This window comes from Bufo bufo, chromosome 3 (assembly GCF_905171765.1).
Source record: "Bufo bufo chromosome 3, aBufBuf1.1, whole genome shotgun sequence".
Lineage (NCBI taxonomy): Eukaryota > Metazoa > Chordata > Amphibia > Anura > Bufonidae > Bufo > Bufo bufo.
In genome coordinates this window covers 752125-768249 of record NC_053391.1, presented here as the reverse complement: position 1 = coordinate 768249, position 16125 = coordinate 752125, and the positions used below count along the sequence as shown (strand labels likewise).

The 16125-nt window shown below is 48.2% G+C and overlaps 1 protein-coding gene across 3 annotated transcripts in view; it reads right to left on the bottom strand.

Annotated features, from left to right (window-relative positions):
* Nucleotides 1-13812: 13812 nt before the first annotated feature.
* The window catches only part of UBASH3A (ubiquitin associated and SH3 domain containing A), a 698439-nt gene continuing 696126 nt past the window's right edge, over nucleotides 13813-16125 (bottom strand). For 2 of the 3 annotated variants that reach the window (XM_040422705.1, XM_040422707.1), the window contains one exon: nucleotides 13813-14273. In XM_040422705.1, coding sequence (XP_040278639.1) covers nucleotides 14136-14273 — 138 coding nt within the window. In that variant the 3' untranslated portion in view covers nucleotides 13813-14135. Of the gene's footprint in view, nucleotides 14277-16125 lie in introns of all 3 variants that reach the window. The other variant, XM_040422706.1, reaches the window with a different exon arrangement.

Below are 16125 nucleotides of genomic sequence, written 5' to 3'. Positions count from 1 at the left end.
CCTAAAGGTTTGCACCGTTTTCCATGTTTACATGCATCGTTACAAGCTTGTGCAGTGTCCCACTACCCTCGTGGATACTGCAAAGTTGTTGTGTATTGCTTTCTATGCTGTATATAACTTGTTTTATGCTGCAGTGCATCTTTATGCATAATCCCTGCCTACAGGTGTGTCAGATTGCATTACACTGAGCCTACCACTAGGGGGAGATAACACCTCCCATAGCTCAGCTCAGGTCTAGCCAGTTGAGTCCAGTTCAGTCGGAGTCTGCAGTGAGTGCAGTCTTTAGCTCTCAGCCAGTCTTCAGCCCAGAGCTGAAGGGGCCACATACTCAGCAGTATATTCATTCAGAAAGCACTAAAGAAGCAGAGACCCAAAGGGTTACGGCCATCGCTAAACGCGCCTTAGGACCTTTGGAGTCAAAAGTGAAGGATTTACCAGCCTCCGGCCGCCTCACTAACTTGAACTGGGATAACAAGGACCAGCTTAGAAATCCTCCACCAGTAAGCATAGAATCTATATGATTAATGAGAGACAGACATCACACCTCTCAGCAGTGGACCTGCTGCAGCTTTACCTCTGTCCATCTTACAGAGACTGTTCTATACTTGGATGTCACCAGCAGCAACGTTCAGTAAAAGTTATAAGTTGGATTGTGCCATCCTTGTCTCAGTCTCCAATTCCTCAGTTAACACTACAGTAAATGGTTGTACCACCACAAAAGGTACTGGCGTCACGACTACAAGGGACCTTGCCATAGGCACATTAATACAGACCACCAAGGGCACCTCGAACCACCATCTGGCCTGTGCCCCTTACACCAGAGTGTGCCCCCGAGAATTCCTGTGCCGTTCTCCTCCTCACTTATGCGAGCCGCCCAGGGACGACGTAACCGTGAGTAACCAGAACTGTACTTACCTCGGCCCACCTACCGCTCACACCGTGACCTCACATGTAATTCCCCTGCAAGGTCTGGCATACCGCACTTGCACCCAAAGAAACGACTGAAACGTGTACCTGAGCTCTTTGTGATCTCTATCATTATATGTTTTTGCACTAATGTTAACAGGTTAAGCAACGTTCAAGTATCATATGCCAATAGTGTGTATTCTTTTCTAGGTGCCGCAATGTGACCTTCATGCACTTATTGTGAAATTATGTAACATCCCAGAGTATGTCACTAAACTCTGTCACCCAGCTTCCTGATGTTAAGATGTGAATGTGTTAATATCCTATGTAATCTGAGATTGTATTTATCTGTATTGAATATATTTGCTGTAATTCCAAATGTATACCAGCAGGTGGCAGCAATATGCAGATAGTCTGTAGGACAGTTTAGTATACCTAGACTGGAATATACCATTCCAGGCTAGTTCCCCCCTATCTGAGGAGGAGTGGAATGTTCCCACATCCCACTTCAGAGGGAGGACAGAATGTTCTAGGCAGTGTACCAGCCACCCCCTGTTGGGGTAGGCTGTGTGAATAGGAGCTCCCAGAAACAGGGATCCCAACCAAGGATTCAGGCCTTTGCTGAGGCCCAAAGCAACATTCCCAGCCTGAGTTCCTTACCTCAGCTGGATGACAAAGAAAGCAGCAACTTCAGAACTTCTAGATCTCGAGGATGAAACCACCATTCCCTGCGAGCAGTCCTGTAAGTACAGATTCCAAATACAAGGAGAAGATAAGTACCTCCATAGCTAGTCAGGCCCAAACCAAGCAGAACCCAAGACAGAGCAGAAGACAGATACCTGCCAGATCTATAGGTTTATGTACTAGATGCAGAATAGATATATATATATAATTCCTGCCACATATTGCCAACACCTGCTGGGACCTAAAGACTATTGCTGTAACATTGTATGGATCTAAAGCTGCATATAACATACCACCAAGTAAAGACAAGTTGGACCCTCTTTTCTGTGTGAAATTCCATCATTCCTCCATTACTCCTATTTACAGCACTCAATTTTGTTACATGTGAGCCAGGATACAGGAGTCCAGCCGTACTACAGGTAGGAGACACCGTTGACACCATACAGAGACAATATGCCCCTCTGGCATTCCTAACCTAGTACATGAGCCATACCATCTTAAAGGGCCCTTCTACAGTACCTGCGCAAGCTGCAACTGGCGTCACAAACTTAGTTACACCTAAATCTGACCCACTGCATAGCAGCCCCAATGACCCAGTGTCCTGCTCATTGCAATTGCACTTAATCTTTGCACTTAGCCAGATCAGTAGCACCTTACTTTTGTGCCTTGCTTTACAGATCTTGTTCTCTTTCCCCTTTATACGGACTGCCTATATGGACACTTAATACTAATGGCCTACACCCGGTGTTATATACCCATAGGTTCAGGATTGCTCCCATCCTGAGGTGTCTTCCATGAGTTCCATGGGATTACTATACCCTCCTCCTGTGACTGCCAGAAGTGCATGGAGAAGCTGATTCCTCCCCTTCTGTGCCTTTGCCTAAGGTATGGCGCCTCAAACCCTAGAGCCACTTTTAGCTACCCATAGTCACCATAGTGCTATAAGCCTTATATTTTGACTTTGGTGCAGGGAAAAGAATACAGGATAAAGCCACCCTTCCTTCCATTTGCGGGCATTTCTTTACATAATGGTGGGATTAAAGAGTAAAGACACCCCCATGCTTTCTTTGGTATCGGTGGACAATACTTCAAAGTCAGTCAGTAGTGAGTGCTTAGTGCAGACCTTTGGTTCACTGGGTTTACCGAGAGGGAAACTGTTAATTAGGACACCCTACTCATGCGGGAACCTTAGGGTAGCTGTTATATGTTTGTCTTTGTATGTCTTATGTGTAATACATGCAGCACTTTGTAATAATTTGGGTACCCCAGAGCTGGTTTCTCCCCTACTAAGCATAAGCCGAGGGTGGCTTAATTCAAAGTAAGGGGGAATGTAACACCCCAGAATTGTATTACGACACGCCTCTACCCGCTACTGTCTCTTAAGAGCCTTTACCTTGTCATCAGATATGATTTTGCTCATGTCTTCACAAATGTGCATCTAAAACTATGTTAAATGTAAATTTCCTTGTAATTTTCCATGTTCACCAGCAGGTGGCAGCAATGCGTTGGTAAGGAGCTAGTTACAGTTTAGTACATATAGGTTGGAATGGTTCACTCCAGCTCTGTGGAGGTGTGGACTGTTCCCACATCCTGCCCTTGGGTTAGAGTCAGTGTGCCTGCCACCCCTGTTGGAGAAGGCTGTGTGATAACCTTCAGGAGTCCCCCTGTATAGGGAAGAAAGACAGGATTTTGTCTCGGCTGAGACGTTGATCATATTCCCAGTGTGAGCCCTGCAGCCTCAGCTGGATGACAAGAAAGCAGACAACCTCCAGAGTTCCAGGACTATAGCATTCTCTGAGAGCCTATCTGTGAGTAAAGTCCAGAGACCTAGGAGAAGCCATATCCTCCTCAGATAGTCTGTCCCCACAAAGCAGATGTATTGAAAAGCACAAAAGATCAATTCCTGCCACAGTTACAGAGCTACTAAGCAGACGTCTTATCCTGCAAGCTCCAGATTTATAGTGCAGAAGATTTATTCCTGCCAACCATTGCTAAAACCTGCTGGGATATAAGTTATCTTCAGTAAAGAAAAGTTTGAACTTCATCTAAAGGTCTGGACCTCATTTCTGCTGCAAAATCCCTCTATTACTCCTACTATCACTACACTCAATTTATTGCAAATGAGCCAGGAGCCAGGAGTCCAGCCGTACCCAGGTAGGAGACACCGTTGACACCATTATCACCACCATACAGAGACATTATAGGCCATTACACCACTCTGGCATTCCTAACCTGGGACGTGCGTTATAACACCTTGGGAGGGCCCTGTGATAGTACCCTGCGCACGCTGCAAATGGCGTCACAAACAAACGATAGACTATTAACCACCCATATCCTGACCCACTGCATAAGTGGCGTCAGCGTACCCGTTCCTGGTCACTGCATAAACTGTTATCAAGAACCTGGTTATAGTAAAGCTTTCAGTTGGATTCAAACCTGCCTCATTCTTCTAACTCCATACTACTACCACTCTCAACATTTTGCACCATCAAGGTGCTGGCGTCACAACGCTACTTAATTCAGGGGCTCAGCCGCACAAGCACTCAGCAATCATTCACCATCAAGGGCACCTCGATCACCACGTGGCCGGTGTCCCCTGTAATAGAGTGTGCCCCGGAGAATCCAGAGCTGTTCTCCCCTTCACTGCACTGCCGGCCCAGGGACGCGTCTGCTAAACCGTGAGTAACCGATGAACGGTATGTACATTCCGGCCCACCGTGAACCTCACGTGTTCTACCCCTGCGGACTGGTACGCTGCATTTAAAATTGGCGTCACGAACAGGATCTATATCCTCTGTGCCTTATGTGAATGAGCCCCATTTGTTTGACTGTTTTATTGGGCTAAAGAACTGTTTAAACTGCTTAAAAACTGCATGACTATACTGTGCCGATTGTCTGCTCTGAAATCGCACTGGTAAAACTGAGGAATTGGCAGATTTTTGTGTCACTAGAACTGCTTGCTGTGACTGAATTGACTTTGACCTTGAACCTAAAATGGCCACCGGAGGCCTTCTTGTCTAATCTGTGGCACCATCACTCTGCAAAACGCCCTGTTCGGCAGGAAAAATAGAGTGCCGCCCCTTAAAAAGTGCAGATTTTTTTTTTTTACTGCGCCATCACTTCATTAACATGAGCGCCGCCTCCCCTATGCTGCAGAACCTCGGGGGCGTGCAAGAGGAAAGGCGGAGCCTGCATGATCAGTGGGCGATTCTGCTGCTTACCGACACGCAGAGAGACGCTGAGCTTACCGTTATGTCACAGCCTGAGCACGCGATGGGTGCACCGCCAGCATACCGCCAAGGTGAAAGACCGCAAGGAGGGTTCGCCTCCCCTAATCCCTTATGGCTGAGATTCGCGAAGCTGCGATAAGGAAAACCAATCGTACTAAGATTTATTTCAAGATGCAGAAGATAATCAACCCAGACTGGAACGGAGAATGGGGACCGCACTAGGCTTCGATGAAGAGAAAGGCCATGGCTTCATACAAGATCATGAGACAGGTAGGGACTTTTACGTGAACCACCGGTCCGTGAAACGGAATTACCTGCTGGGTCACCTACATAACCTGATGAGTTCACCCCCGCTGAGGGCCTGCGAGGTCCACACGCGACAGCAGTGTCCAGAAGACTGGGAGTGCGTACATGGCGCTGTGGAATCGGAGAGCATGTCAGAGTTCCCGTCAGGACCTGTCCGGTTCATGTACCAGCAGAAATCCTCTTCCATAGGCCCCAACATCTTCTGGCAGCCGACCCTTATCCAGCGTTAGACCGCAGTCATCAAGCATAGAAGTCATTGGGCCCCATAGCAAGAATCTGATTGGGCCCCTAACTCCGCCCACCCTTGGGCTATTCCACATTGAATCTCCTTGCTGCTGATGCTTAGGGCTCATTCACCGACCATATGAATGGGTCGATATCCATTCTGCAATTTTGCAGAACGAGTGCGGACCCATTTATTTCAATGGGGCTGCAAAAGATGGGGCCCTGTGCTGTCTGCATCCATTGTTCTGCGGCCCTGTGCGTTCTACAAAATGCGGAACGCACATGGCCGGTATCCATGTTTTGCGGATCGCAATTTGCAGACTGTAAAACACGGCACAGTTGTGTGAATGCACCCTTAGTGTGCTCCAGCCCCCCCCCCCCCTCCACTTCCTGGTGACTGAGTTGGGATGGACACACTGGAGCACACTGTCCTGAGCCCTCTATATAATAATGAGCCTACACAACCGTGAGGTCATACATCTATACAGCAGAATGCCCACCTGGACAATGCAGAGTGAGCCCTGGCACCGGCCCTGGGGGCAGCGCTGTTGGAGTCCGTTCTCTTCTCCGGTCCAATGGGTGGCTGCCTGAGGCGCGGTATACAACTGCCGCCCGTGCCCGCCTGCACAGTTCTGCACTAACCAATCAGCAGCAGGAGCTTTGTATTGCTAAATGATGATTGGCCAGTGCAGTGCCCAGCAGACAGAAGAGAGAGGTCTATGCTGGATGTCACTGGCTGTGTACACAATGAGGGAGGGGGCCCTGAGCAGAGGGGAAGCAGGGCCCGGGAGTCAACAGAACACAAGACAATCCTGCTGTGGGCCTATGGCAATGCCGGATAGGAATCCCCATCATGATATATAAACTGGGGCCTTCCATGCACTCCGGGCCCCCCCTGCCACGGGCCCCATAGCAGCTGCGTGGTCTGCCTATATTGGCGGTACGCCACTGTCATCAAGCCCAAGTTATGGCCGAGATGGAGGTGCAAGAGCAGCTTCAAGCCTACCTTTAGAGCCAACACCAGATGACTGCACCCCAAAAGATATCGGAGCCTGAGAAACCGGTTGTCACACCGAAGCTTGCACATGTTACAGAAAAATTGTGCCAGTGCCCGGTCGAGAATCCGTACCCAGGAGGAAATCTTAGCTGATGCCATTGAATCTACGGGAGTCCGGGTACAGATCTTGTCTCCTGACGGTAGAGTCCTTTGGCCCCTACCGGTGGAGGATCCAGAGGAGGAAGATGCCTATCTGTGAGTCGGCCTGTCGGCCATTCTACAATGACTGGGCCACTTGGGAGTCCTTCCTTGTTACCCAGTATTGACTGTTGTCAGTTTCCAAGTCACTGCTCAGCCTTTAAGGGACTTTCTAGAATCCCTTCTGGCCTGTGTTTTTCCTTCGGTCCCAGTTATGCCTGGTTTGCGCAAAATTTATGTACCCGGAAAGACATTCTTCTGTGCTTGTTTATATGCAATTCCTATGTTTACAAGTCTCTTTGCACTTTCTTTATTCTGCTGCACTAAAAAGTTTTATATTCTAAAGACTTGGTTGTACTTTGCCTTGGACTTTATATTATGTTTGTGAGATCAACACCCATTTGTGTCACCGGCAAGTTCAGAAGATTCACATAATTTATGATGTTTTTTATAATGAGCATTTCTATAAGGTGTATTTTCGTACTGTTATTTATATCTGTATGCTCGTCTGCATGCTTTCCCCTTTATATCTTTCAGGAGCCTTCATCAAGAATGTGTCGAGGCCGACACATATTAAGCTGTTGGGGACACAGGACGTACAGGTTCCGGAAATGGGTGCCTGCTGAAATTAATCAGCAGGCACCATGGGTCAATGCCGAGTGGGGTCCTGTGACCCCCCCCCCCCCCCCCCCGTATCGGCGATTGCTGCAAACCGCGGGGATCAGAAACATTAAAATGCCTTTATTTTATGTTTAACCCCCTCCTGCAGCCCTCTTTGTTATGTGCCAGCGGGCACAGTGGGGAGGGGGGTGCGGGCGGTGCGGCAGTGTGGGCAGGCGGTGAGGGGGGGGGGCAGGCGCGCGATCATCTGCCCGCCCTCCCTCTCATTTTCAGGATGGCCGAGGGGTTAGCAAGCAGAGTGTCAGCACATTGCTGACACTCTGCTTGAAACGGCTGACATCACACAGATGTCAGCCGTTTAACCCCTTCCATGCCGCAGTCTGTATGGAAGAGGTTAACAGGGAGGGAGCTCCCTCCCTCTCCCATTGGGGGCTGCTGTGCCTTTTCAGCCTCCGATTCTTGACGGGATCATAGAGGTAGTGGCCCCCCCTCCCTCCCCATCACCCTCTGCTCTGTTGTGGCAGCGAGTGATGGTTACCATGGCAACCGGACGCCCTCACAGGCTTCCGGCTGTCCATGGTGCTGATCAGACTTCTGCTAAAGGTAGAGGTCTGATCAAACTTTGTAAAGTGAAAATACAGTACAGTACACTATATAGTGTACTGTACTGTATTATACAGAGATCAGACCCACTGGATCTTCAAGAACCATGTGGGTCTGGTTCAAAAAAAAAAAAAAAAGTGGAAAAAAAAGTTAAAATAAAAAAAAAACATTTATCACTGATTAAAAATTACAAAAATAAAATTCCCTACACATGTTTGATATCACCGCGTCCGTAACAACCTGATATAAAAAGCGGTCATGTTACTTTCCCCGCACGGTGAACGCCATAAAAAATAAAAATAAAAACTATGATAAAATTGAAATTTTGCCCACCTTACTCCCCAAAAAAGATAATAAAAGTGATCAAAAAAGTCGTATGTACGCCAAAATAGTACCAATCAAACCTTCACCTCATTCCACAAAAAATGAGCCCCTACATGAGACAATGGCCCCAAAAATATAAAAACTATGGCTCTCAGACTAAAGCTTGATTTATTTGTTTCAAAAATGCTTTTTTATGAAATATTAGGTATCACCGCGTCCGTAAGAACTTGCTCTATAAAAATACCACATGACCTAAACCCTGAGGTGAACACCGTAAAAAATAAATAAATAAAAATGGTGTCAAAAAAGCAATTTTTTGTAATAGCAAGCGATCAAAAAGTCGTATGCCCCCCAAAATAGTGGCAATCTAACCGTCATCTCATCCCACAAAAATGATACCCTACCTAAGACAATCGCCCAAAAACTATGAAAACTATAACTATATTATTGTGTAAAATCTAAATAAATAAAAATAAGTATACATATTAGGTATCTCCGCGTCCGTAAGAACCTGCTCTATAAAAATATCACATGATCTAACCTGTCAGATGAATGTTGTAAATAACAAAAAATAAAAACGGTGCCAAAACAGCAATTTCTTGTTACCTTGCCTCACAAAAAGTGTAATATAGAGCAACCAAAAATCATATGTACCCTAAAATAGTACCAACAAAACTGCCACCTTATCCCGTAGTTTCCAAAATGGGGTCACTTTTTTGGAGTTTCTACTCTAGGGGTGCATCAGGGGGGCTTCAAATGGGACATGGTGTCTAAAAACCAGTCCAGCAAAATCTGCCTTCCAAAAACCCTATTGCGTTCCTTTCCTTCTGCGCCCTGCCGTGTGCCCGTACAGCAGTTCACGACCACATATGGGGTGTTTCTGTAAACTACAGAATCAGAGCCATAAATATTGAGTTTTGTTTGGCTGTTAACCCTTGCTTTTTTACTGGAAAAAATGGATTAAAATGGAAAATTTGCCAAAAAATTTAAATTCTGAAATCTCATCTTCATTTGCCAATAACTCTTGTGGAACACCTAAAGAGTTAACAAAGTTTGTAAAATCAGTTTTGAATACCTTGAGGGTATAGTTTCCAAAATGGGGTCATTTTTGGGTGGTTTCTATTATGTAAGCCTCACAAAGTGACTTCAGACCTGAACTGGTCCTTAAAAAGTGGGTTTTTGAAAATTTCTGAAAAATTTCAAGATTTGCTTCTAAACTTCTAAGCTTTGTAACGTCCCCAAAAAATAAAATGGCATTCACAAAATGATTCAAACATAAAGTAGACATACGGGGAATGTAAATTAATAACTATTTTTGGAGGTATTACTATGCATTATAGAAGTAGAGAAATTTAAACTTGGAAATTTGCACATTTTTCAAAATTTTTGGTAAATTTGGTATTTTTAGAAAAAAATAAAAATGAATTTTTTTGACGCCATTTTACCAGTGTCATGAAGTACAATATGTGACGAAAAAACGATCTCAGAATGGCCTGGATAAGTCAAAGCGTTTTAAAGTTATGCACACATAAAGTGACACTGGTCAGATTTGCAAAAAATGGCCTGGTCCTCAAGGTGAAAATGAGCCCGGTCCTGAAGGGGTTAAACAAAGGGGGTATGCAGTGTCCCACTAGTGTACGTGGGAACTGCAAAAGCTTATTGTGTCATATGTTATATTATGCTGTATTTCATCCTTATGTGAAATCCCTGTTACCAGGCTGTCAGGTGCACTACATACATTCACCACTAGATGGGGGTAGCACCACAGTATATATAGCACAGTTCAGGCCTAGTTAGGAGGTTCAGAGTGTGGGAGTTGCAGAAGGAGATGGAGTGAGGAGCTTGGGGGAAGGAGAGGTCCCATCTCCTCTCTGCTCTCTCTTGGGCTCCACAGCCCAGAGGAGCCAACGTGTGCCCCTGACGAAGCTCAAGGAGCGAAACCTGGGTCGGGCAAGGAAAAAGACGCTGGGATTTTAATGCGATTTTAAAGTGCATGTTTGTAAGTATGTACTAATAAACTTTTTAAATGAGTTATCGGAGCTTCACTATGGTGGGAGCAACTTGTATCCACAGAAAATTTTGAACCAAAGAAGTTGGGAATCCCAGTAGACTCACCAGGTGTATGCTGTCATCTAATCCGTGGTTGAGCCCTGTGTAACAGCGTGTGAGCGTGCATCTTCCCTGCGGAGGATATCTGCGATACGCTTGATATTGGTGGAGTGCCGTGTAAGTACAATCTGTACAACAACGGGGCAGTTTAAACCTACGGATCTACCCTATTGTTTTTATTTGTAAGTTGCAGGATATCCATCAGTAGGAGATCTGCAGACCTTGGTAACTTTTTGAAGGGAGGAAGAAAAAAGAATCTGTTTTATACCGTATATTTATGATACGCGTGGTCCGAACCTTTATGTACACACCAGACTCAAGGTGACTGTTTTCCTTGAAACTGACTTTTTGTTTTGCTTATCCTTATGTGTGAATAAAGACTGAACTGTTTAAGTTAAAGACATTGTCGTTGCCTCTATACTGCGTCTGCAAGCCTGTCTACCAGAACAAACCCCCACAATTGGTGTCGGATGCAGGTAAACGCAGTGAGGCAGGCCTGAAGGCCGAAAAGTTTTTGTTTTCCTCGGCACAAGTGCATGTCCTACATTAAGCCGGCAAGGTTTCGACCCGTGTCCCCTGACAAAATGGAGGCGGTCGTGAAGGCCAGCAGCAGAAAACTAACCTGCTGCTATTACAGCATGTGATGACATTGCAAGAGGCAGGAGCATCCCAGAACGTCCACAATGCCCGGAAAGCTGTCCGTGCGGCGATCCCTAAGATGTCCCCCTTGGATGATGTCGAGACCTATCTGGCGGTGTTCGAAAAGGTGGCCGTGAGGGAAAAGTTACCCCGAGACCAGTGGGCTGAGGTCGTCGCTCCGTTCCTGGCGTCTGGACCCCAGCAAGTGTTTTTCGATCTCCCCAATGATCTAGCGGCCGACTACCTGACCGTAAAAGGTGAGATCCTGACGAGACTGGGGGTGAATATGTTGGTCCCAGCCCAGCGAGTGCATCAGTAGGAATTTAACCCGGTTGAACCCGCCAGACCGCAGTATTATGACCTGCTACACGTTTGCAAAAATGGCTGCAGCCTGACGTACTGACCTTCACTGCTATGCTGGACCGTGTCTTGGCAGATATGTTCTGGAGGGCTTTGCCGTACCCCCTCCAGCACTGGATCGGCCAGGTGTCTCCGGGTAATGCCTTGGAGATGGTTGACCTGGTGGAGGGCTACAAGGCCACTACAAGGGGGTTCTTTTGGGAGTGGGCCAGTCAAACCCCAGAAATCTCCACCCCAGACCCGGTGGCCGATGCCAGCCAAACCCGCCCGGGACGTACCCCCTGTAGACCCAGCCCCGGTGGTCTTCTGACGATGTCAGGAGCCTGGACACATAAGGGCCGACTGTCCCCATCGGGGTGAAGCCATAGACATCAACTATGGCTACCGCCACTCATTGTATGCCAGGAAGCTGTGTGCCACAGGAACCTCTGAGATTATAGACAATAGCCACCTGTGCCAGGTGGAAGTGGGGGACACTCTGGCGGTGGCTCTGCTGGATTCAGGGAGCCTGGTGTCCCTGGTAAGAGCTGCCCTGGTGCAGCCCGCCGAGTATACTGGTCGAAAGGTCGGCGTAGTGTGTATTCATGGAGACTTAAAGGACTATCCTACCGCCCTGGTCTCTCTATCAACAGTGGACTCATGAGGTGGCCGTCGCCACAAAACTACAGTATGAACTCATAATTGGAAGACACTTCCCCGGTTTCTCGACACTATGGCCTGATACAAAAGTTACCGATACCCGGGAGACAGAGTGGCCCGGCTCAGGGGGGAGACCAGAACCCTGGGAACCTGAGTCCAAAGGGACAGCGGTAGGGGTGACCGCCACTTTGGTGGATGAGGGGGAGACAACCCCGCTAAGTGTGATGGTGGGATATGTGGAGGACTTGCCGCTGGGTCCGGAGTTGGCAGATCTTAACATCTCCGGAGATAATTTTGGTACAGCACAGCACCAGGACCCGACTCTATCTCGAGCCTGGGAGAATGTGGTAGTAGCTGAGGGTGAGCCGCAACAACCGGGGGCCGAGTCTATGTTCCCCCATTTTGTGGTTCAACAGGAGATGCTGTATCGGGTAAATCAACTACGGGGTGAGCATATTGAACAGCTGGTGGTGCCCAAGGCGTATCGCAAGCTCGTGTTGGAGTTAGCCCACCAACATGTTCTTGGGGGACACCTGGGCCAGAATAAAAAACGCAGGACCGGATTCTACAGAGGTTCTACTGGCCCAGTGTGTTCAGAGAGGTAGAAGAGTATTGCAAGTCTTGCCCAAACTGGCAGATAACCAGCCCCCAGCCACATTTCTGTAGTCCTCTGGTCCCTCTCCCGGTTATTGAGGTTCCATTTGAGCGGATCGTTATGGATCTCGTAGACCCGGTACCGAAGTCCGCTAGAGGGCACCAACATATCTTGGTTGTCCTCGACTACGCCACTTGGTACCCGGAGGCGGTGCCGCTGCGTCATACATCAGTCAAACTCATAGCTAAATAGTTCATGGAGATGTTTTCCCTAATGGGTCTGCCAAAGGAGGTTCTGACTGACCAAGGGACCCCGTTTATATTCAAGGTCATGAGGGAACTCTGTAAGTTGCTCCACATAAAACAGTTACGGACATCCGTGTATCATCTGAAAACGGGTGGCCTGGTAGAGAGGTATAGTCAAACATTAAAAAATATGTTAAAAAGAGCGGTGTCTAAGGATGGGAGGGACTGCGACCTTCTTCTGCCGTATCTCATGTTCGCAGTGCGAGAGGTGCCCCAGGCCTCTACCAGGTTCTCGCCCTTCGAACTGCTATACGGCAGACACCCTCGCGGTCTGTTGGACGTCGCCAAAGAGGGGTGGGAACAACAGCCCACACCGCACAGAAGTATTGTTGAGTATGTCACCCAGATGCAAGGACGGATGGAAACAGTGTTACCTCTGGTTAGGGAGCATATGGAGGCAGCTCAGCGAGCCCAGAGTAGGGTCTATAATAGGCAGGCTCAGGTCCGGAACTTTAACCCGGGTGCTGGTACCGACTGTAAACAGTAAGTTCCTAGATAGGTGGCAGGGGCCCTACGAGGTACTTGAAAAAACTGGAGAGGTAGATTACAAGGTACACCAGCCAGGGAGGCGAAAGCCGGAGCAGGTGTACCATGTGAATCTGCTCAAACCCTGGAAAGATATGGTAACCTGTACAGAAGACAGCCTGCGGCCGGGTTCTTAGGGGAGACGGTTTCGGCCCCTCTGTCTGCAGCAAGGGAAGCGGCTGCCACAGTGAAAATTGCTGACAGCCTCTCCTCTAAACAGACTCAGGAGGCCAGGGAGTTTGTTAGTCAGAACACGGATGTGTTCTCAGACCTCCCTGGACGCACGTCCATAATCCGGCATGACATTGTCACTGAGCCTCAGGCAAAAGTCCGGTTAAAACCATACCGGGTACCCGAGGCTCGGCGACAAGCCATATCGGAGGAGGTGCAGCTAATGCTACAGCTGGGTGTCATCGAGGAGTCCAAAAGTGAGTGGGCCAGTCCGATAGTATTAATACCCAAGCTGGACGGGACATTGCGGTTCTGTAAGGACTTCCGCAAACTGAATGAGGTGTCAAAGTTTGCAGAATTGATTGACGGCTTGTATGGATTGCATTGGCCCCACCCACCACAATATCGCTGCCCCCACCTACAATATAAGGAAGTTTTAGATATTTTTCCAAGACAACTTTAAGTTTCCAATCAGCCTTGAGTGTACATAGAGTGATGGGGAGGAGTCACAATGAGGGGGAGGGGTCACAGCAATGGGGAGGAGCCTTAATAAGAGGGTATAATGCAGATCTGCTTGAAGCACAATGAACGTGATGAAATCCTTGACGTGTAGAAGGTTTCCTTCCTCTGAAGGAGACAGATGACAATCATCCCTACGCCGTCTTCTGCCCGCAGAATGTTCTGGCTTCTCATTACTATTAGGAATGGTTGTAGATCAGGTCATCCCACCGGACAGAGGTGTTAGAAGAATGAGTGGGCCCCTTCACTGGAGAATCCCTGAGGACCCATCTCCCTGCAGTCACCTCCTCACATAGACATGAAGCCAGAGCTGGAACCTGAGGGAGAAGATATATAGTTAGATTCATGGATGCTCGATGGCCCACCACCCACCATCTGGTGGACCACACAACCTCCAGACAAAGGTCCTTCATATTTTAGAAGTGACGATTTCTATCAATACTTTATCCTCTGCAGAGTTATTATGTATGTTCTATGCTGCCTGAACACAGGGTGTGAAGAGTTGTCATGGGGGCAGAGGTGCAGGAGCCCCTCTTACAGGGGCCTGTAGGAAAGCCATGTCCTTACAGTAGAAGTTGCGTAATAGGATTATTAGGGTTCACAGACCACAAGTGAGGTGATATAGATCCTGACCAGACACAAGCCCATCTGTTCCTCGAAAACGAGGGACACCCATGTGATTAATGACGCCAACAGGGGAATGACAGGAGGAAGACCGTGGAGCGAGACTGCTCAGACTTATTCCACCGATGATTCCTCAAACACAAGGTAGAGATATAGTCCATGAACCTGGTGAGGAAGATATTGAATACAGAAGTACAGACCCCCCCAACGCCATCAGCTCCCCCAAAGCAACTTACCAGAACACATCTGCACCCGAGGGAACTAATTGGATGGACTCACCCGAAAGACCATTCTATGGGCAAATGTCCTTACCACCAAGGATATCGTAACCATGCTACTACTAGCTTCTACAGCCACTCAATTACACGGTAGACAGGGTAGCCTCCCCAGAATCACAGACCTGGGGGTAGACTGGGTAGCCACCCCTATAATCACAGACCTGGAAGTAGAAGGGGTAGCCGCCCCTCTAATCACAGACCTGAAGGTAGACGGGGTAGCCGTCCATTTAATCACAGACCTGGAGGTGCTGTAAATAGGGTAGCCGCCCCTCTAATCACAGACCTGGGTGTAGATGGTGTAGCCTTCCCTCTAATCACAGAAATGGAGACCTGGATGTACACTGGGTAGCCTCCCCTCTAATCATAGATCTAGAGACCTGGATATAGACCGGGTAACCTTCCCTCTAATCACAGATCTGGAGGATAGAAGGGGTAGCCTCCCCTCTAATCACAGATCTGAAGAACTGGAGGTAGACGGGGTAGCCTTCCCTCTAATCCCAGACCTGGATGTAGACAGGGTAGCCTTCCCTCTAATCAGAGATCTGGAGACCTGGATGTAGACTGGGTAGCCTTCCCTCTAATCAGAGATCTGGAGACCTGGATGTAGACGGGGTAGCCTTCCTTCTAATCAGAGATCTGGAGATAGACGGGGTAGCCTCCCCTCTAATCACAGATCTGGAGACCTGGATGTAGACTGGGTAGCCTCCCCTCTTATCACAGACCTGGAGGTAGATAGGGTAGACTCCCCTCTTATCACATACCTGGAGGTAGATAGGGTAGCCTCCCCTCTTATCACAGACCTGGAGGTAGACGTGGCAGCCTTCCCTCTTATCACAGACCTGGAGGTAGACGTGGCAGCCTTCCCTCTTATCACAGACCTGGAAGTAGATGTGGCAGCCTTCCCTCTTATCACAGACCTGGAGGTAGACGTGGCAGCCTTCCCTCTAATCACAGGCCTGGAGGTAGACGTGGCAGCCTTCCCTCTTATCACAGACCTGGAGGTAGATAGGGTAGCCTTCCCTCTTATCACAGACCTGGAGGTAGATAGGGTAGCCTCCCCTCTAATCACAGGCTTGGAGGTAGACGTGGCAGCCTTCCCTCTTATCACAGACCTGGAGGTAGACGTGGCAGCCTTTCCTCTTATCACAGACCTGGAGGTAGACGTGGCAGCCTTCCCTCTTATCACAGACCTGGAGGTAGATAGGGTAGCCTCCCCTCTAATCACAGGCCTGGAGGTAGACGTGGCAGCCTTCCCTCTTATCACAGA